The 22,516-nt window shown below is 45.5% G+C and overlaps 1 protein-coding gene across 3 annotated transcripts in view; it reads right to left on the bottom strand.

The window, feature by feature from the left end:
• RAB37 (RAB37, member RAS oncogene family) overlaps positions 1-22,516 on the bottom strand; it is a 155,001-nt gene that overhangs the window by 31,818 nt on the left and 100,667 nt on the right. For 2 of the 3 annotated variants that reach the window (XM_077251483.1, XM_077251484.1), the window contains 2 exons: positions 20,102-20,212; positions 18,411-18,452 (listed from right to left, as the gene is read on the bottom strand). In XM_077251483.1, coding sequence (XP_077107598.1) covers positions 18,411-18,452; positions 20,102-20,212 — 153 coding nt within the window. The remainder of the gene's footprint in view (positions 1-18,410; positions 18,453-20,101; positions 20,213-22,516) is intronic. The other variant, XM_077251485.1, reaches the window with a different exon arrangement.

The following is a 22,516-nucleotide window of genomic DNA, read 5'->3' as shown; positions in this document are numbered from 1 at the left end:
AGTTAACATGTATAACTGGTATGCATACTACGGTCAAGCCAGTGACTCGACAGTCAAGCAAAAGAAGGTGGCGCTTGGCAAAGAATAGAACCAGGGAGGCAAAAAACCTGGGAAGTACTTTGCTCATGCCCAGAGGCGGCCAGCTTCATTTGCATGTGGCTTTTAACAGCTCATCTTTCAAGGAGATAAAAGGCAATATACAGTGGGGTTGTGAAAGTATTCACCCCCTTGGCTTTTAAAATATCTTGTTACATTACAACCTGTGTTTCAATATTTTTGTAATCAGATATGTGGGTGATGCATCAGCACTAAATGAATAGTTTAGGTTGTGAAGTGAGAAAAATATAAGCAAATTAAATTTATGGGATGAAATAACAAACCTGTCATGCGCATATGTATTCACCCCTTTTGCCATGAAGCCACTAAAAAATTCTGGTACAAGCAATTACCTTTATAAGTCACATGCTAGTAAAGAGAAGTCCATTTGTGTGCCGTCTAAGTGTCACATGGTCTGTCAGTATATATATGTAGCGCCCCCACTGCCGCAGGGCCGAGGGGTACCCGGTACCGGGCCTCTGAGTCTCAGCTCTGGGGTTGTCACGGTGGCTAGACCCGGTCCGTGACCCTGCTGAGGGGCGCCCAATAAAAGGTGTGGATGGTGGTGGTAGTGCGGTGCAGTGCTGGTCACAGTAAATAACGAGGACACCAGGTTGCAGTCTCTTTACCTCTTTACTGAAGGGTTCAGGATCCTCAGTCCGGAATACGGTTAACCAGGCTGCGCAAGTCCGGCCGGTCCGATGGCACTTCCAGAGTTCCCTTTGCAGGTGGAAATCTGTGCCTACCTTCTAGCGCTTGTATGTTGTGGTCCTCCCCTGCTGTGCTTACGGGATAGTCCCCACAACTGTTGTGTCTGTTTCTCGTGTTCCCTCACAACTCGATTCTGATGTTCTTCTTCGTCCCCCAGATGATATGGCTAGGACGCACCCGTATGACGGGTAGGCTCGGAGCTCTTCCTGGACCCTAGTGTCGCCCTTCTCCTGTTGTTGCCCCCTGTGTCTTCGTAGGTGATTTATGTGAGACAGCCCGCCTATAGCTGACTGTCCTGCCGTAGGTTTGAAGTATTGCTTGGAGCCTAGTACTTCCTCGGTGTTCCGCCCACCAGCTACGCGCCTCAGTAGGATGTTGCCTCGTCTTACAGCACGACTCCTACTGGTGTTTCTCCTTGTTGCGTTGATCTCGTTTCTCACTCAGCACAATAAACCTCGCTTCTTGTCCTTTCTTAGGGAACCGCCGCGATCAGGTGCAGGCGCGGCCCCGTAACGTTCTCTCAGTTCGCTAGGTCTCTGCCAGGATCCCACCCCTGACAGGGACCCCCCCGAGTCTCTCCCCACAACACCCTCTGCCACAGGGTGCTGCCTGTTCGATTCCCAGTCAGCTTCTCTCTAACTTCCTCTCTAACCCCCAGTTTTACCAGATTGTGAGGAGTGGCCTAATACATAGCACCCTTAGCTCCCCCTGGAGGCCAGACTGTGAAGTGTATTGGTGTCTGTGATACCTGGTCAGGTGAACCCCTTCAGTGCCATCGGACGTACCATAGCCCCCCTTAGCGGCGGAGCATCAGTACTGCAACGACCAGGACTCTGGGGCGCTGCACTTACACACACCTTTTCTGAAAGCCAAAGAGGCTGCAACATCATTAAGCAAGAGGCATCACTAACGCAAGAAAGAAAGACAGTATCAGATCGGCACTGAACGAGCTGTCATAAAGCAATCCAGCTGTGAGGCTAATAGCTTCTTCACAAGTCAGACGGAGTCAGCTACTAGTGAAGTGGGGGCGGTGCTCTGCAGCTAAAGTCAATGATTCACATGAGAATGAGGATAAAGAAAGAATGCGGCACTCACCCGGTTTCTTCCACTGTAGTTCATTCTTTATTGAGCGTGGCAATCCATGTTAAACACGGCACAATACAGGCTAAGGCATGAGGAGGGAGCAGTGGGGGAGTGTGCAGAGACAAGACGGACGACGGCCGTTTCACGCTCAGGCGCTTCTACGGGTCCATGTGAGTTGTGCTAGCACAACTCACATGGACCCGTAGAAGCGCCTGAGCGTGAGGAGGAGGAGGTGTAATGATGTTGGGGTGCTTTGCTGGTGACACTGTTGGGGATTTATTCAAAATTGAAGGCGTACTGAGCCAGCATGGCTACCACAGCATCTTGCAGCAGCATGCTATTCCATCCGGTTTGCGTTTAGTTCGACCATCATTTATTTTTCAACAGGACAATGACCCCAAACACACCTCCAGGCTGTGTAAGTGCTATTGGACCAAGAAGGAGAGTGATGGGGTGCTACGCCAGATGACCTGGCCTCCACAGTCACCAGACCTGAACCCAATCGAGATGGTTTGGGGTGAGCTGGACCGCAGAGTGAAGGCAAAAGGGCCAACAAGTGTTAAGCATCTCTGGGAACTCCTTCAAGATTGTTGGAAGACCATTCCCAGTGATTACCTCTTGAAGCTCATCAAGAGAATGCCAAGAGTGTGCAAAGCAGTCATCAAAGCAAAAGGTGGCTACTTTGAAGAACCTAGAATAATAGACAATTTCAGTTGTCTCACACTCCACATGTGTTAATTCATAGTTTTGATGCCTCATAGTCCTGAAAATACAGAAAAATCTTTAAATGACAAGGTGTGTCCAAACTTTTGGTCTGTACTGTATAAAAATAAAGATTATTATTATTATTACTACAGCACCAGACCAACCATTAAAACATGAATATATCCCTCAAACCACTATCAAATTTTGTGGGTCTGACAAAATTATAGAACATCAGGGATGAATATCGAGATTTGTCCGTTGTATTCTGTAAATAATGCTCAAATAAATGATTCTTTAAACCTCTCCATTATTTATTTTTTTTTACCATCACTGGTATTTTTTGGTGAAAAAAAGAGTAGTTACTCACCGATAACGGTGTTTCTCAGAGCCCATGGCAGCACTACCAGAGAGAGGGAATCCGCCCTTCAGGGACAGGAAACCTACAGGATAAAAGGGCAGTACCTCTCCCCTGCATCAGTTTTGTTTACAGAGCATCGGAGGTCCTCCAGGTTAGTCACAACAACAAAAAAATATACAACTTTATCATATAGCTTAACAAGTGAACACAGTGTCTATATAGAAAAAACACATTTTATACAAAAGAATGTGCTCACTGCACACGTGATGAGGGGGGGGAATAAGCAGGTGCGGTCATGGGCTCTGAGAAACACCGTTATAGGTGAGTAACTACGCTTTTCTCAGTCGCCCATGACAGCACTACCAGTGAGAATTGCAGAGATTATTGCTTACGGAGGGACCACAGCCTGCAGAACCCTTCTTCCGAAGGTTAAGTCAGATGAAGAGGCTAGGTCTAAGCGGTAGTGTCTAAAAAAAGGTTGAAGGTGATGACCAGGTGGCCGCCGTACAAATCTGATCTAATGGTACCTCCGACCTTTCGGCCCAGGAGGTCGCCATAGCCCTTGTAGAGTGGCATTTCAGACCCTCTGGAACTGCGTTCCCGGTGGACGAGTACGCCATGGCTATCGCATCTGTTATCCAACGTGCTATAGTGCCTTTGGAGACCCTGAGTCCTTTCCTGGGTACCTGGAAACATAAAAAGAGACCCTTCCTTCCTATGCTGCTGGGTGGCTTTAATATATTGAACTAGACACCTTCTCATATCTAGTGTGTGGAATTTTTCTTCTTTCTTATTTCTAGGGTCTGGACAGAAGGAAGGATTATTTCCTGAGACCTATGGAATGTGGACGCAATTTTTGGTAAATAGGCAGGGTCTGTTTTTAGTAGAACCTTATCATCTAGGATTTGTGTAAAGGGAGGGTTTGCAGACAAGGAATGGAGATCACTTATTCTGCGGGCCGATGTCAGGGCTATCAGGAGGGCCGTTTTAAGCGATAGGATCCTAAGGGGTACTGATTCTATAGGCTCAAACGGGGATTCTGTTAAAGCTGACAAGACTAAGTTCAAATCCCAGGTTGGTAATCTATGTATAGTTACAGGTTTAGACCTTGCGGCCGCTCTGACAAACCGTATTACCCAAGGGTTGGCCGCTATGTTTTCACAGTACAATGCTCCTAGGGCTGCTATCTGTACTTTTAAAAGGTACTTACTGAAAGGCCTAGGTCTAACCCCTTTTGTAGAAATTCTAATATTTCAGCAACTGGGACCCAGTCTTGCAACCTTACCCCGGAGGAGGACAAAAATTTTTTCCAAGTTTTGCCATATATATTTTTGTGGTCACAGGCTTTCTACTTTTCATTAGTGTAGAAACTAGTTTGTCAGAAAACCCCCTTTCCTTCAATAGTGACCTCTCAAATTCCACGCTGTCAGGTGGAGATTCTCTGACTGAGGGTGGAACACCCGGATCTTCCGGACCTCCTATCACAGGGACCGAAGGACCCAGGGATCGGTGATCGATAGCATCCTCAGCCAGGAGAACCAGGCCCTTTTGGGCCAGAAGAGGGCTATTAGGATGAGTCTGGATCTGTCCTGTCTGATTTTTCGCAGGACTGCTGAAATGAGGATAGTGGGAGGAAATGCATACGCAAGAGTCTGTGTCCAGGGGATCGTGAATGCATCTACAGCCTGAGGGTTTCCCCTGGGATCTTGGGAGCAAAAGGTTTTCACCTTCCTGTTGTGTATGTTTGCGAAGAGGTCTATTACAGGGACTCCCCATAGATCTGTAATTTTGTTGAAGATGTCCTGATTTAGAGACCATTCCCCTTGCTTTAGTTGGGTACGACTCAGGAAGTCCGCTTTCTGGTTCTCTACACCTATAATATGTAGGGCCGATAGGGATAGAAAGTTGTTCTGTACCAGGCTGAAGATTTCGGAGGTGGTTTTCATTAATGTTTGAGACCTGGTCCCCCCTTGGTGGTTTAAGTAGGCTACTACTACTCTTGTCCGAGAATATTCGGATATGATGCCCTTGTAATTTGTCTAGGAAGAATAGCAATGCATGACTCATTGCCCTCAGTTCTTTTAGGTTTGTGGAAGCCCTGAGTTCCTGACTTGTCCATGCCCCCTGAGCGACTCTTGTCTAGATGAGCCCCCCACCCTGTGGGACTTGCGTTTGTAGTAACTATCTGACACCTCTATCACCCAGGGAATCCCTTTTGATAGATTGCTTGGTTTTAACCACCAAGCTAGGGAATGAATAGTAGGCAAACTAAGGGTACCGTCTCACAGTGGCACTTTGGTCGCTACGACGGCACGATCCGTGACGTTCCATCAATATACTTACGATCTCGCTGTGTCTGACATGCTACTGCTATCAGGGACCCCGCTGAGAATCGTACGTCGTAGCAGATCGTTTGAAACTTTCTTTCGTCGTCAAGTGTCCCGCTGTGGCGGCATGATCGCATCGTGTAACAAAGGTGTGCACGATATGACATGCCCGTATGACTGTCCCGTACGACTTCTACATCGCAAATACGTCATGAAATTATCGCTCCAGCACCGTGCATTGCGAAGTGTGACCGCAGTCTACGACGCTGGAGCGATAATGGAGCGACGCTGGAGCGTCACGGATCGTGCCGTTGTAGCGACCAAAGTGCCACTGTGAGACGGTACCTTTAGAGTCATGCGACCCTCTAACTGTCCCCTTAGCAAACTCTGGTTTCTTAAAGTGTCCCACTGGAGGGGTCTCGTGTGGAGCTGTGCCCACTGAACTGCTGGAAGGCAAGCAGAGAGGGAGCCCAGTAACGACATCACCTTTCTTAGAGACATGGATAGGTTTGAGCAAGCTTCTGACACTAGATTTATTATCTTTGGTCTTTTCTGGACTGGGAGGCGACATTCTTGAGAAATAGAGTCCAAGGTGAGACCCAAAAATTCCTGAAACCTGGTTGGTTCTAGTTTTGACTTTTGAAAGTTCACCAGCCAGCCTAATTTTTTTTTAGAGTCTATCACTCTGTCGCATAGCTGACTGCAGAGTTGGGATGAGTTGCTCACAATCAGAGTGTCATCCAAATATGGGACAATCAAGATGTCTTCCTCTCTTAGATGTGCCATCATCTCTGCTATCAATTTGGTGAAAATGCGAGGTGCAATTGATATGCCAAAGGGAAGAGCTCTGCATTGGTATTCCCTTATGTGTCCTTTTATGACTACTGCCAGTCTGAGGAATTTTTGAGAATTCTTGTGGATGGGGACGCGATAATACGCATCGCTGAGATCCAGAACTATCATAAAACAGTTTGGAAACAAGTTTTTTTTTATTGTTGACTTTGACTCCATTTTGAATCTCTGGTTCTTTACATAAGTATTTAACTTCCGTAAGTTTATTATAGTCCGGAATGTTCCGTCCGGCTTGGGAACCAGGAATAATAAGGAGTAAAAGCCCTTCCCTCTCTCCAGAGGGGGGACTTCCTGGATGACAGCTTTGTCCATCAGTTTTAAGATTCCTAGTTCTAGAGCCTCTTGTTGTTGAGGAGAGGACCTCAGCGGTGTTACCACATAGTTTCGGGGGGAAGGGGGGGGGGGTAGGGATAAAAATTCTATTCGAAGCCCTGCACCTATTAAATTTAGTATCCAAGGGCTGGTTGAAATTTTCTCCCAGGCCGGGAGGAATTGAGACAATCTCCCTCCCACCCTGGGGGAGACATCACTGTGGGGGGGGGGGGGTGTTTCCTATCCAGTGAGGAATTACCGAAAAGGAACCCCTTGTCTCTTTTCCCATCATCTCATCGGTTTTGTTCCCTTGGTGGTCTTTTCCTAAAAAAACTTTCTATTCCGAAAGGGCCGCTTAGTGAATGTTGGGGCCAGGTTGGGGAACCCTTTCTTTTTGTCACCTGCTTTCTGCAGGATATCGTCCAGAGTCTCTCCAAAAAAGAAACTTGCCCTCACATGGGATTGAACAAAGTTTTTGCTTAGTTTGTAAATCACCTGGCTAGCTTTTTAGCCATAAGGTTCTACGTGCTGCATTCGAAAGAGCTGCAGATTTAGACGCTAGCTTAATTGAGTCGGTGGATAAATCTGCCAAAAATGCCGCGGCTCCTCTAATCATAGGGATAGACTTTAATTCCTTATTTCTGGGCACCCCATCCCTTAGCTGTTTTTCTAAGTTGTCAACCCAGATCATTAAGGATCGTGACGTGCAAGCAGCTGCTATGGCTTGTCTTAAACATCCCCCTGCCGACTCCCAGGCCCCTTTAAAGAAAAGTATCTGCTCTCTTATTAAGAGGATCTTTCAGGGTTCCCATATCCTCGAATGGTAATGCGAATTTTTTTGAGGCCTTAGCTTCCGCAACGTCGAGTTTGGGGGCTTTATCTCATGAAGTAGAAGCCTCCTCTTCAAAGGGATATTTCCTTTTAATAGAGGGAACCGATGCATTCTTCCTCTCTAGTTTTTCCCACTCCTTTTTGATTAACGCTTGTATGTTTTCATTAAGGGGAAAAACTTTACGCTTTTTTTTGGCATAGCCTCCAAACATGATATCCTGTACTGTTTTGTCAGGACGAGGGTCCAATACCCCCATCGTTGATCTTACTGCCTTTACAAGGGGCAGATTCTGTGTTTTGTTTTTCCTGTTCTCTTCCTTGCCCAAGATAAACAGAGAAGAGGGAACCTCAATTACAAAAGTGAGCTTTCACGAAGATCACTCACCAATCTGACGCAGCCACAGGTACCGGTTCTGGAGGAGGGGTAGGATCCTGCAGTGTGAGATCCGTAGGAGGTAGCTGGTTCACCACACTGGAGTTCTTGCTATGCTGCGTGGAATGGCTACCAGACCGAAAACTCCGGGTGCCAGCAGAAGTTCGTTTCTTCTGTGCGTCCGGCTTCAGTCGCTGGTGGTGGCGCTGCTGCTGCTGTGGCTGGAGCTGCTGATCGCTGTCTTCCATGGTACTACCTTGGGACGGCATGCAGCAAGGAGCTTCCATATCCACTTTTTTTTTTTTTTTTTTTTTTTTTTTTTTAAAGCTGGCGCTCATTAACAGCCCCTCCCCCTGTGGCTGCATTACAGAGGAAGCGTTCATTTTTTTTTCCCCAAAAAAAGCTCTACTGCGCATGCTCGCGCAGTCAGGGACCCAGAAATGAAGAAATCTGGTTCCGGGGCAGCGCCATCTTGGTAGACCTCACTCACTGCGCTGCCCCCAAACCGGAAGCTCCCTTACCACTTCCGGTGCGGCGCCATCTTGGAACGCCGGTGTCCTGCGCGGCAGAGTGCCTGGAGCCCCTAACTCCTATCCGGAGTGGCGGCTGCGCTTCCCCCCGCTCACGCTCTGGACCCTTTGGTCATAGCCGTGGCAGCCTCGGATACCGCACCAGCCGTGGCCTCCCCGCTGCCAGAACTCAGACTGGCCAGCTCCGGACTCCTCAGTCGGTTCTCAGGTTCCGGTCTTCTTAGCAGGTACCGTCCTAGAAGGTTCCACGTCAGGGACAGGAAACCAAACTGATGCAGGGAAGAGCTACCGCCCTTTTATCCTGTAGGCTTCCTGTCCCTGAAGGGCAGATCCCCTCTCTCTGGTTGTGCTGTCATGGGCGACTGAGAAAGTAATATTTCTAGTGTAAGTGATTATTATAGCTTGTTACCTGACCCATCAGGGGTGGGGTTGGGCGGTGCATTAGGTGTCCTGTTACATTAGTCTCTGTCCTATTCAGTTGCTACGGGGTGAGGGGGCTACACTGGCTTCATCTCCTTAGGGGACCAAAGTACCTTGCCTTGGCCCAGCCCTAGGGAAGTTGAACCTGAGATTACTTATACAACATTTTTGCAATATTGATCTCTTATGAAGTCCAGCTGTAGGCTGGGCTTCATAAAAACACAAAGATGGAGGCGGCGAGGGTCTAAAGGTACCTTCACACGAAACGACTTTACAACGAGAACGACAACGATCCGTGACGTTGCAGCATCCTGGATAGCGATATCGTTGTGTTTGACACGCAGCAGCGATCTGGATCCTGCTGTGATATCGCTGGTCGTTGATTAAAGTTCAGAACTTTATTTGGTCGTCAGATCGGCGTGTATCGTCGTGTTTGAAAGCAAAAGCAACGATGCCAGCAATGTTAAACATGGAGCCAACGACCTGTGAGAACGATAAGTGCGTCACCGCTACGTCACAGGATCGCTCCTGCGTCGTTCTGGAGCTGCTGTGTTTGACATCTCTACAGCGATGTAAACAGCGACGCTGCAGCGATCGGATCGTTGTCGTTCTCGTTGTAAAGTCGTTTCGTGTGAAGGTACCTTAATCCCATTGGATAAGACTCCGTGTATAGACATGCAGCTGTTCAGAAGAAACCTGAAGGTCCGACTTGCATCAGTGCAGCAGATTTCACGGCAGATTTTGCCACAGGAATAAACTACTGTGTGATCGCACACTAAGCATGAATGTAAATAAGGAAGGGCCCAGATTACAGGTTGGATCTCTGTGCACATTGCTCTCCACGCATACATGATGCAGGTTTAGCATGATGTGTCAGCAAGTTTGATTTTTGTTAATATGACCATCAATCTGGTGGTTTCATTTTCTGGATTTTATTCTTAGAGAAAAAAAAACTATTTTGTAACAGCAAAAACATTGCTTGTGCATATTCTCACATATTGAAAAATGTCATACTGCCACCTGCTGGCTACTTGGAAATCTATACTGCCTTGATTTTCTCAGCTCAGTTAGAGGCAGCACTATATCATATCATATATCCACTCCTGGGGCTGGATGGGTCTCACAAATGTTGTCTAAAGATTTCTTAAATTTAGATGTAATTATATAGTAAATGGACATGTTCAGTTCTTTGATGTTTCGAGATACATGGCCTCTGTGGAAGGCTATAAAATAGGGAAATATCTAGAGATTAACAAGAACATTTACGAGACCCTGGTCCAACGGCCAGATCAGCAATTCGTGGCTGTCGGGTCAGAGCCCTGCTAACTGCCTCCTGTTCTGATTAGTTGGTCCAGCGCCACGCACACATGACAGATGGAGGCAGGCCTATGAATAACACGTTGTCCCAGGGTGGAGGCAGTTTGCAGGGCTGTTATCCAGCAACCACATATCTTTTTGATCACCTCTAAAAATACTAAATTACCTGTTGATTTCCCTACCGCTCTGGCATTACTGCACAATAGTTCCTTGCCGATTCTGCACGGATGATCCATCAAGCATGTACATGACCCCTATAATTGTATTTACTAGATTTTATAATGAGTCCTACTCTAGTAAAACTCTTGACTTTTGCTTTCATTTGTGCTACTGCAGCTCTTTTGTAGGATTGTGCAAGACTATTGGACAGGACTATGCACTCCACACACACCAATACGTCTGGTTTTCCATGACTGTCACCGGATGTCCTACTTTGGAACTCTTGGTAGGTACTTCGCACTGAACACCATGAACACCCCACACAACCTGCCATTTGTGACAGCTAGACCACTAGGTCAGGGAGTCTTGAATTTGTAAAATCTGCAGAGATCCTTGAACTTGTCCATTTTTTCTTTGTCCAATACATTATCATGCACTAAGTACTATTTATTTGCCACTTATCACACCTGTTGGCAGGCACTAATATATATAGAGAGAGAATAACAACCAGTCAGTGATCAGGGTTTTAGTGTTATGGCCACTCTGTGTATTAACTTTATGTGGTTAGTTACATCATATTCAGCATAGTGAGAAATACAGAAGTAAAACTTCATCTTTATTACTTGACGAAACTGGCATGCCTCTTAGTGAACTTGTTCCATCTTAAAGCTACCTAATGTCTCCACCAGAAATATTCCTCCACCCAAGGGTTGGTTTAAGTTTGTGCTTTAAATTAATATTCATCTGTCACGTGGGGCTTCATCATGCACTGTCCCAACTGCGCTTAATTTTCAAAAAGTAACAGAACTGGTCAAGACGGTGTAAAAACGCCAGTAAAAGAAGAGAGCAATGAGGCGCTTGGCATGAGTCCGGAGACAGGTCAGCGACTATGGGCCTTTTTTTTTTTTTTTTTTTTTTTTCAAATAGCAGTAGAGTACTTTGGAGACACAATGAGGCCCATGTAGGGGGGCAATAATCTTAGTTGCTTACCGATAACGGGATCGTGCACAGCCCAAGACAGCACCTGATGAGAGAGGGGATCCACCCATCAAGAACAAGAAACCTACTGAGTAAAAGGGCGGTACCTCTCCTTCGCATCAGTTGGGTTTCAGAGCATGAGAGGACCGCCGTCAAATATCATAATGCTTAAAGGGAATCTGTCACCTGAATTTGGCGGGACCAGTTTTGGGTCATATGGGCGGGGTTTTTTGGGTGTTTGATTCACCCTTTCCTTAGCCGCTGGCTGCATGCTGGCCGCAATATTGGATTGAAGTTCATTCTCTGTCCTCCGGAGTACACGCCTGCGCAAGGCAATATTACATCTAGAGTGTAAGGGTGTCTATGCTCTTCCGCATTTTGTGGATTATTAAAAAAGGAGGGGAGAATAATTTCCTGACTTCTATGGAATTTTGTGGCCACTTTCAGGAAATAGGATTGTCTTAAGACCAGGGAACCTGTCAGCTGGATTATGCTCCATAACTCACAAACAGTGTCAAGTTGGCGCCATTATACTGATTAAAATGATACCTTGGTTGATGAAACCCTTCATGTGGTAGTTGTTTAATCTTTGTTTTCAGTTTCCAGTTAATTGAGATTCTCGAGCTTCAGGGTGTGTGTGTGTGTGTGTGTGTGTGTGTGTGTGTGTGTGTGTGTGTGTGTGTGTGTGTGTGTGTGTGTGTGTGTGTGTGTGGTGCTCTGCTTACATATTCATCTGTATGGACTGGGTTTCTTATGGTTTTAAAAAAAATTACATTAATCTTGCAGGCACCGGCGCTGTAGCATGACTGGATCTATGATTTCCATATATTCATTTTAATGAGTAATATTAAGTTCTTCAGAAAAAATTTTCTCTCAAAATGACGCCAGCCACACCTGCACAGTAGCGTAATTTGGAACGCAATAGATGCTACTGCGCAGGCGGCATTTTGCTACAGGAAAAAAAAAAAAAGTCTGCACCAAGGCAGTAGCATCTATTAGATCGCAGATAGAACTGCCAGTGTCCCGGAAGTCCCCCGGCAGACGAGCCAGACCTGGGTGAGTCCTATTTCTCTGCATACCATCCTTTATCCAGTTCCCTCAAGGACAAGAAACCAAACTGATGCGGAGGAGAGGTACCGCCCTTTTATTTGGTAGTTTTCCTGTCCTTGATGGGCAAGTACCCTCTCATGTGTTGCGGTTATGGAAGGGGGAAAAAAAAAAAAAAAAAGAAAGAGGGGGTTGTTCAAACCTGACACAAAAGTCTGAGGTCATTGGCTGCAAACTGCTGAATTGTGACTGTGCAAAAATATATATTTTGCGTTTGTGTGTAATATATAGGTGTTATTTATGTGCTTGTGATTCTGCAAGTTGACAGACATGCCAAATCCTAAAGGTGTACACATCTTCTACTAGGATTTCGCTCTGCTTGCTAGATCGAGAGGGTAATCACAAGATCACTCACCTGCAGTTTGCAGACTTCTGGACATGTGCCAACTGATTTGTTATAGTTTTTCATTGTTATAGGTTTCAATTGAAGAAAGCAGGAGGAGATGTCAGCCAGCGCATGTGCCCTGGGCAAAATTGTGGACCATTCAGGCTAAGGCCGGCCCTGGTGATATAGTGGATTCTCACTACCTTTCAGTACCACTAGTCTATGTACCTGCAAACACATTTTCCTATAGTCTAATCTGGCTCTTTGAGTGTTATACTATAAGGGTATGTGCACACGTATTCTTGGCCACTGCGGATTTTTCTGCAGCAGATTTGATAAATCTGCAGGGCAAAAACGCTGCATTTTTGCTGCAGATTTATCGCGGTTTTTACTGCGGTTCTACAACTGCAGTTTTCCTTAGGGGAAGCTGTAGAACCACTGTGGAATCCACAGAAAGTAGTGACATGCTGCGGAATGTAAACCGCTGCGTTTCCGTGCGTTTTTTTCCGCAGCACGTGCACAGCGTTTTTGGTTTCCCATAGGTTTACATTCCCATGAGTTCACAGTTCAAACTGCTGCGGACCCGCAGCTGCAAAAACGCTGCGGATCCGCAGCAAAATCCGAATCGTGTGCACATACCCTAAATATAAACAAGCTTTTCTATACTGTATTGCTACACTAGAGAATATCTGGGAATATTAAAAAAAAAAGTATTTAAAAAAAAAAAAGGGACTATCCGGGACTTTATTATTTCTACACCACATGTCTAACAACTAACAGGGAGGTAGTTGCTAATTACCGGCCTGTTGTGCCCAGCGCCAATCTCTGCCATCACAGAGCGGTCACAGACCGCTCCTGACGGGAATCATGTCAAGCGGGCAGAAAGGTGCCGGCTGTCTCGTATCCAGCAATGCAATCCCCTGGCCTCTAACCTTATTTTGGGTCATTTCTGCCTAAGAACAAAATTACTACAATTGCCCACATAGGAGGAAATGTCCAAATGACACCTGCACTCAATGAGCTATTAGGTTTTCACAGTAGAAGGTTTTAACATTCTGAAAAAGGAAAGATTAAAAATATTGTAAGATTTAAAAACCACGGCTGTTTACCACAAACTATGGCACACTTGTCTTGGGAAGTTTTCAATCAGCCACCTCATGGCTTATTTGTTCCTTTGTTTGGTTGCAGTGTCACCTTACATGGCTAAATCCGAATACATATAACAATACCATGTGCACAGGCCTAGCTGGAATCTCCATAGTTCAGGACAAAGCAGTAGATACTTCATAGGTTTCTAAAATTTGGGAAAATTTGGCATGACATGCTATAGACTAAGATTTTTATAGGCATCTTTTTGGGATCCATATGCATGACACCCACAGAGGGCAGGATGCATAGGGCCCTACATACAATACTTAATTGCCTTTTATTCTTGGAATTATTTTCTGCGGCAAATCAATCTTCCTGCAGCCTGTTCGTGGGAAAAATCCTTTACAAATAGTTTTGTGACTATTAGAGGAGGAATATCCACTTATGACTATCTGCAGTGGTAAAATAAACACCAAATCCTTCAGATTTCGCTACAGGAAGCCTGCAGAATTACAGCAGATTTTCAGTGTGGATTAGCGTACAAACTGACGTGTTGTACAAATCAAATAAGCAATGCTGGTCAATTTCTGCTGCAGATAATACCTCATCAGAAAGGTATTATCTGCTTGGAAAAATCTTCTACAAATCAGACTCGAGTGGACATATTAAGTAGAATTTAATTTTATTCAGATTTTCAGAGCAAATCCACCCAGAGACCAAAATCACAAGTAATGCTAATTAGTGATGAGCAAATGTTCTGGGATAAGGTGTTATCTTAGCATGCTCAGGTGCTATCCGAGTGTCTTCAGCGTGCTTGAATATGTTCAACTCCTTTCAGCAGCATGTCTCACGGCTCTTCGTCAGCTGCAACACATGCAGGGATTGCTTAACAAACAGGCAACCCCTGCATGTGATACGGCTGTCTAATAGAGATGAGTGGTGTTCGAGTCGAACTGTTCGCCAATTTCAAATTTGAGCTGTTTTGGGCGGTGTTCGAGTCGCTCGACGAACCTGAACAATTTGCTTAAAATTCGGCTGTTCGAGTTTCTGTTCGATAACTGTTCGTTCACCAAAAGCCTAGAGCTTGATTTGCACATTAAAACTGTTTATCATTGTTAATGGACTGTTTCAGTGTATAGTGGGCGGGGGATAGATCTGTGCTGAAATAACGTCGATCTCCATTTTTTTTTTTTTCTTTCCCGCATTTACAGAGGGGCGGTGCAGTCTCTCAGCCTATCAGCAGTGCGCACACACACAGCAATGTGCATGTGATGCACACAAGCAAGGGAATGTCATTGGCTGTGTATGTCACACGTCCTTGCCCTGTAAGAACCAGCCATTTGCCCAGTCGCCACCATTTCCTCACTGCTGCAGCTTAGTGTTAGACGGCACCGCTGCTGCTGTGGGCGCTGTACAGACTAAGAGTGTTTTTTTTTAGCGAATTGTCAGAGAGATAGGTTTAGGGAGTCGGGAGGAGTCGGGACTAGTTGTAATATCAGCCCTTTTCAGGGTAGGTTACAGCAGCTCATAGCACTGTTTGCCAGGCAAGTCTGAGCCGGTGCTGTGCAAGTGTTAGTCACAGCATTTGGTGTAATCTAGCTCAGCCAATCCTTTTGGGCTAGTAGCATTGTCTGATAGTCATCTGAGTAGCCCGCCTGTGAAGCTAGCTACACCGCCTGTGTATCTTAATTTTTACTGCATCTAACCCAGTAAATTGTTTTGGGGTTTCGGGCTTAGTAGAAGTGTCTGCACGTCAGCAGAGTAACCCGCCTGAGAAGCTAGCTACACCGCTTGTGTATCTCAATTTTTCCTGCATCTAACCCAGTTAATAGTTTTGTGCCTAGGAGCATTGTCTGCACTGTCCGACGAGCCCTGGTGCAATACGTTATGACGTATAGCCTGGGCCAACGAGCTCAAGAGGTGGGGCAAATCACGCTGCAGGAGTGGTCTGAGATCAGGGACCTATGCACCCTTCTGCACAGTTTGGAAATAGCAATGAAGATGTTTAGTGCTGACGATGCCATTATCAGCATGACCATTCCGGTGATTTACATGCTGGAGTACACCTTACACAGTGTTCGGAGTCAGGTGGTGGAACAAGAGGAGGAGGAGAAACAGGAGTCGTCGTATGCGAAAGGGATCATATCTCCAAGGTCAAGAAGGTTGGCAGCACTAAGGCGGCTGGCATTGGAGGCTGAGGGAGAGGGATTACCGAGGGCACATGGTAGCAGCCAAACTGTTGAGGAAGGTGCAGGAGGCGAGGAAGAAGTGGAGGACGAACTGGCGCTGAGCATGGAAGACTCTTTAGATGAGGGAGACCTTGATCAAATTTCTGTTGTGCGAGGTTGGGGGGAGAGGGCAGATGAAGGAAGCATGATTCTCACCTCGCCACCACCAAGACAACAAGGACTTGGTCCTCCTGGATGCGCAAGACACATGAGTGCCAGAATCCGAAGTAATGCCGACTACTGGGTTGCCACACTCTTAGATCCCCGGTACAAAAGCAAATTTGGCAAAGTAATTCCTGCCATAGAAAGGGATTCACGCATGCAGGAGTATCAGCAGAGACTGTTACAGAATCTAACATCTGCTTTTCCACAAAACACCAGTGGTGCACGTAGTGAATCTCTGAGTTCTAACTTGCCAACCGTGGGACTATCGAGTCATCACTCAAACCGTAACAGTTACATCGTATCTGGTGGTAACAGCAATTTTTTCCAATCGTTTGAAGATTTTTTTAGACCATCCTTTGCAAGGCCACAGGAGACAAGAAGTCTGACGCACAGCCAACGCCTAGAGAGGATGGTACAAGAGTATCTCCAAGTTAACATCGATGCCATGACTGTGGAACTGGACCCCTGCTCATTTTGGGCTTCCAATCTTGAAAAATAGCCTGAGCTCGCCACTCACGCCTTGGAGATCTTGTCGTGCCCCGCAGCCGGCGTTCTCTCTGAACGTGTGTTCAGCGCTGCTGGTGGTGTGCTGACAGATAAGCGCACGCGGCTGTCCAGTGACAATGTAGACAGACTAACGTTCATCAAGATGAACAAATCCTGGACCTGCAAGGACCTTTCTACCCCTGTGTCATCTTGGGGAGACTAAAAGCTTGATGATTTTTGAAAATCACCTCACCAACCGTTTTAAAAAACTCTGGCGAAATTGATGCCACTTAAGTGGTGTCTGTGGCCGAATTTTTTGACAAAAAATGGAGACTTATTTAGTCCCCTTGCTGAGTTTTACATGACGTTGCCATCGTCAATTCCAGGTGGGTGTGGTCATCTGCAGAGTTGTTTACTCATACTATGGCCTGGGATTCAGAGGTCTGCTCCAAAGCTTCAGTGTCTGCTAGTCAGCAGAGTAGCCCAGCCACCCACCACCTGTTTACCTAAGTACTATTTTTAACGGCATCTGGCCCAGGAAATCCTTTTGGGCCTAGTAGAATTTAGTGCTACTCAGCAGCGTACCCCACCCATGAAGCAAGCTACACCGCCTTCTTTCTTTCTTTCTCAATCTAACCCCTCGGCTCTGGGGTGTCCACTCTCCCTCCAGCTCTCTCCTTCTCACAGGTGAACTATCGCGTGTTTTCACACTGTGGCAAATCTTTTGGGCCCAGGCATAAGAAGTCGTCGAGGTAATGGATAATATGTGCCGCCTTACAAACGTCCATGACGACACATTCGAGGAAGCAACTAAACGCCTCAAATAGTGAGCAGGATATGGAGCACCCCATGGGCAAACAGCGATCTACGTAGTATGCTCCTTCACAGAAGCAGCCCAATGGGAGGACACTATTCGGAGGCACAGGTAGTAACCGGAACGCCCCCTCAATGTCTGTTTTGGCCATTAGGGTGCCCCTTCCCAACTTCTTGACATGCCTGATTGCCTCGTCAAAGGAGGTACAGTACATAGTACTGTACTTGGTTCCACGTCGATGTTGTCGTTTACTGACCTGCCCCTTGGATATGACAAATGGTGGATTAGTCTGAATGTATTGGCTTCATTTTTTGGCACAACTCCCAACGGGGGTACCACTGCGTCTTCTAAGGAAAGTGTTCTGAATGGACCCGCCGCCATTCTACCTAAAGATTTTTTTTTTTTTTTGTCAAGACGTCTGGGTGTTGGTAGAGCGAGTTTAGATTTTTACTCCAGCCTTTCTTGATTTTAGAAGGGCATGACATGCCTATATCTGTGTCTCCTCCTCCTTTTACTCCTCCACCTCTTTTCTTTTCGCATGATTATATGTAGTTGTGACTTTTCCATGTGTTTGTTGTGTCTTCTGAGCAGTTTGTCAGCTTTTGGACACCTTTTAAGGTGTGTGTGTGTGTGTGTGTGTGTGTGTGTGTGTGTGTGTGTGTGTGTGTGTGTGCGCGTTTGTGTGCGTTTGTGTGCCATTGGTTTCAATGGGGTTTGACGGTGTTCGTCGAACACCTCCCTGTTCAACGAACCGAACCCGAACACTAGGGAGGTGGCTCATCTCTACTGTAACAACCACGAGAAATGCAGCCGCGGGGACTCAAACATATTATTCAAGCACGCAGAAGACATTCGGATAGCACCTGAGCATGCTAAGATAACACCTTATCCCAGAACGTTCACTCATCCACGAATATAGGGTGGAATCACTCCCTTCATCATACTTAGAAATCCACCTCGCAGGCCTCGAGTAGTTTTGTGGCCATTTTAGTGGTATTGTGTTACATTGTCTGGATCCTGAGCAGTCACCCTGACATCACAGAAAGGACACAATGAGGTTAATCTGAGCTTGTCATGATTCTTGCCTAAATCAGACAAACCTTTGTTTCAGTAAAGTGTGTGGGAGAAGGTATAATTCCCTTACCTGTAACTTCACATTCATTCCATCCACAGTAACCATTTTATTCTGCGAAAAGAAGATGTAGAGAGAGAGTGAGGGCTGACCATCGGATCACAAACAGTGTGCATGCGACAAATAAGTGGCTGCTATTAGCATGGAAGCTATAGATGTTATACAGATCATTTGTCCCATAAGGATCTTGTATACCAACCAGGGTGGCATCACGCCACTTATTTTGGGGGCGGTTTTCTGGTTCAACCATTTCAAAAATCAATTTGAAGCTTTTTTGCTTGGCACAGAGATGCCACCAGATTTGACCTGTAGCTTTTTTTATCCAGCGCCATGTGCACTATAGGAGTGTTGGCCCATTGAAATGAATAGGAAGCGTACTCCATATTTGAAGCAGTTTATCAATATCGATTTTTGGAGCAGAAAACGGTATGAATCTATATGTGTGCACACTGGGTATATACTCAGTGGATTTTTTTTGGGGGGGATAGAAAATCCATTGCATGTTACAGTAGCAGTGCACGACACTTTCTATTTATTCAACACTTCCTTAAAAATCAGAGCGCGCTAAAGAAGATTCATTTATAACATGAATTTTGCTGATTTGATTTCACTCTTTGAAATTTGCAGCAGAAAAAACGTATTGCTTGGTCTCCCATTTTATATTGCAGAGTGGAAAATCTGCAGCATATATGACCCATGTGCAAACAATTTATATCCCTAAAAAGTCCTGAACACCAACATATATTATATTTTTAATTTTCATGTATATAATAAAAATGTCGTTTTTAGATACAATGGCCCTCAAAAAATATTCAGTGTAAAAGAAAAGTTCAGGATTAAATTCATATCGTGAACCCAACTGTATCAAGAGTAGGAAATTAAAACACATGTCAAATAAAAAATGAATAGATCAAATTTCTGTATGATGAGAAAATTAGCTGTGACAGTCGGTAAAATCTGCCAAAGGCCCTCATGAGCCAGTGATCTTATAACCATTCCTTAATGGGGTATTCCCATCTCCAAGATCCTATCCCAATATGTAATAGGTGTAATAATAATAATAATGTTAGCAAATACCTCCAATTATAAATGTAGTATAGTTTTTCTGATTCGCTATGTCTCTTTCCTCATGTGAAGGCATTGCAGGACCTTAGGTATCCATGGTTAGGACCGCTAGCAACTAACTGTCACTAATCAGTGGTCGGAACCATGGATACGCAAGGTCCTGCAATGCCTGCACACGAGGAAGAAGATAGAGAATCAGAAAAACTATACTATATTTACAATAGGAGGTATTTGCTAATATTATTATGGTACATCTACTACATATTTGGATAGGATCTTGGAGATGGAAACACCCCTTTAATGTAATTGCAGTGAGAAGGAGCTTTTAACACAGTTCATAAACAATGACCAGAGACAGAAGAGCAAAAGGCAAAGGAAGCACACACCGACTTGCATTTTACTAAAGTGAGACTCAAATATTTAAAAATACAGAAGCAAAAAAAGAAACTGGAGTTCAAAGTAAAAGACCAGCAAGAAGACCAGAGATCTTATAGAAGAAACTTAAAGTGAAGTAAAGGGAAGTTGTGATGTCAGAATTTCTCTGTACTACACACAAACTTCACAGCTATGAGAGCCAGAAAGCAGATTAGATGCTACAAGTTTCCTAAAAATCAGATGACCCAAGTGGGTACTCTCACCCGAAAATCAATGCCCACAGTTGCCAGGAACGCGCCTGAGAGAAACGCCCCATCTTTAAACTGGACAAGAAAACACGTCTTTCCAACACCAGAATCTCCTAGCAGCATAACCTGTGGGACAAGTACATATTTGTTACCGTGACCTATACACGATGGTACTAATGCTGGTAAATCACGGGACCTTAAAGGGAATTTGTCACCACATTTGACCTATCTAACCCATTAATATGGGCATACAGGTTATAGACTGCAGAAAATGTCCTCCCTGTATGTCTCCTATCCAGATACGTAGCTGAGTGGACCCCTAACCATGCAACCCGTTACTGCACCTACTATGTGGTGCTGTGCCCTCTAATTCTTCTCCCATTGGAGCCCCAGATTCCCATTTCATTGCAATAGTAAAGTATGAGGTTAACAAAAGTGCCCCACAAACACTAAGATACCACTACAGTGAATTCCTCCACAGTACCCTGCACACGCACATTATGATGACCCTACCCCTCAACTGCCCTGAAAAAGTACAGTGACCCAAACAAAAGTATGATCCCTAACTGTGACCCCCACACAGCTCTCCATGCAGTATAATGGGTCTACATACAATATGATGGACCCCACTACAGTCCGCACAGCATAATGCACCCCCCCCCCACAGTCCGTACAGCATAATGCACCCCCCACAGTCCTCAAAACAGTTTTATGGCCACCAAAATGTAAAAAAAAAAAAAAAAAAAAAAAAAAAAAAACACCACAACAATACTCACCTCTCCTACTCGTTCCTCCGCTGCTCATGCTCTGAAAGCGTCGCACATCTCAGCGTTGAGGACCCCATGTAGTGACGTCATAGCACAGACATCAGATGATGAGGAATAATGATGGAAGAAGTGTCAGTTGACGCTCCCTCCTCCATCACTGTTTTGAACTATATAAGCAAGTGCCGATACAATAGAACTTGCAGGGTTGGTGGCTCAATGCTGGCACCGGGCCCCACCGACTCACAGGTCACATAGCGGTCTCACGGCAGTGCAAGGAGATAGTGTCTCCCTGCTCTGCCACGCAGTTTAGCTGCAGTGCGTTGCGCACAATATGGTTAAAATTAGGGTAGCTCCAGGTTGGCCCCTCAGAGCGCAGGGCGGCTGCACCCTCTGCCCCCTGGTAGCTACGCTCATATCATATGTCTTGTTCATAAATTGTCTTTTCTTTTCATGTAAATGACCTCTTCCAAGCTATGGGGAGGACACTGCCTGGTAGATAAGCTCTGGAAGCAGAGAAATTAGCTCTCCGGCTATGTACCCATGATCAGAAGATAGTACGGTTTTTGATGCACCCACCATTCAGAGATGGCCTTAGGTTAGTGCCCTCATTTAAATATGGATTAAAAATGAATTTTTCTGCAGTTACAACACTTTGTTGCAGACACATCTGCTCATCTAAACGTGGATGTTTTTGTGGCAAGTGCTTCTGCAAGTCCCAATCAGATAAATGGGACAGCTGCAGAACTATGCAACATATCTGCCTGTGTAAATTCTCCCTAAAGGAACCTGTCATTAGGATCAACCCTAAAAGGTCCGGCTAGTACACACACTAGAAAATTCTTCACCATTTTACCGTATTTGTTTTTACTTTGTCACCTTCTCATTGTCTACCACTAGGACTTTTCAGAAATTCAGGGTGCAGTTCTGTCTTGATCTAAGTTAGGGGAAATCGTGAGTGTATGGATCAGGTTCCATTCACCCCATCCCACCCAAACTCTGCCCCAATCAGCATTGGACTGGAGCACCTTGGGCCCACCAGAGAAAATCATTCTTGGGGCCCACTATGTAGCTACATAGAAGTAAATACAAGACCACCATTTGTACGGTAAAACGCGCTAATATCGGGGTATAATATAAGGTAGTACACATGTTAATTATGAAGCAATAGCTGGGGTAGCCCCCCCACATAGAACAAAGTAGCCCCCTCATAGGGTACAATTCAGCCCCCTAATAGTATAATGTAGCCCCTCACAGAAAATAATGCAGCCCTCAGAGTATAATGCAGCCCCCCCATAGAATATAATGCAGCCCCCTTCATTTAGTATAATCCAGCCCCTCCCCAGAATATAATGTAGCCCCCTCAGAGTATAATGCAGCCCCCCCATAGAATATAATGCAGCCCCCTTCATTTAGTATAATCCAGCCCCTCCCCAGAATATAATGTAGCCCCCTCAGAGTATAATGCAGCCCCCCTCTTAGGGCATCATGCTGCCCCCCCATAGGGTATAATGCAGCTCCCCCATAGGGTATAATGCTGCCCCAGGACTCACTGATATATATATATATATATATATAACTCTAAGAGGCATCGTGATTACTCGCTAATCCCGCCCCCTGCACAGGAGCTTCGCCCCCACCACATCACCACACACAATCCTGCCCC

The sequence above is a fragment of the Ranitomeya variabilis genome, chromosome 4 (assembly GCF_051348905.1).
Source record: "Ranitomeya variabilis isolate aRanVar5 chromosome 4, aRanVar5.hap1, whole genome shotgun sequence".
Lineage (NCBI taxonomy): Eukaryota > Metazoa > Chordata > Amphibia > Anura > Dendrobatidae > Ranitomeya > Ranitomeya variabilis.
This window is presented reverse-complemented; position numbering and strand designations above follow the sequence as displayed.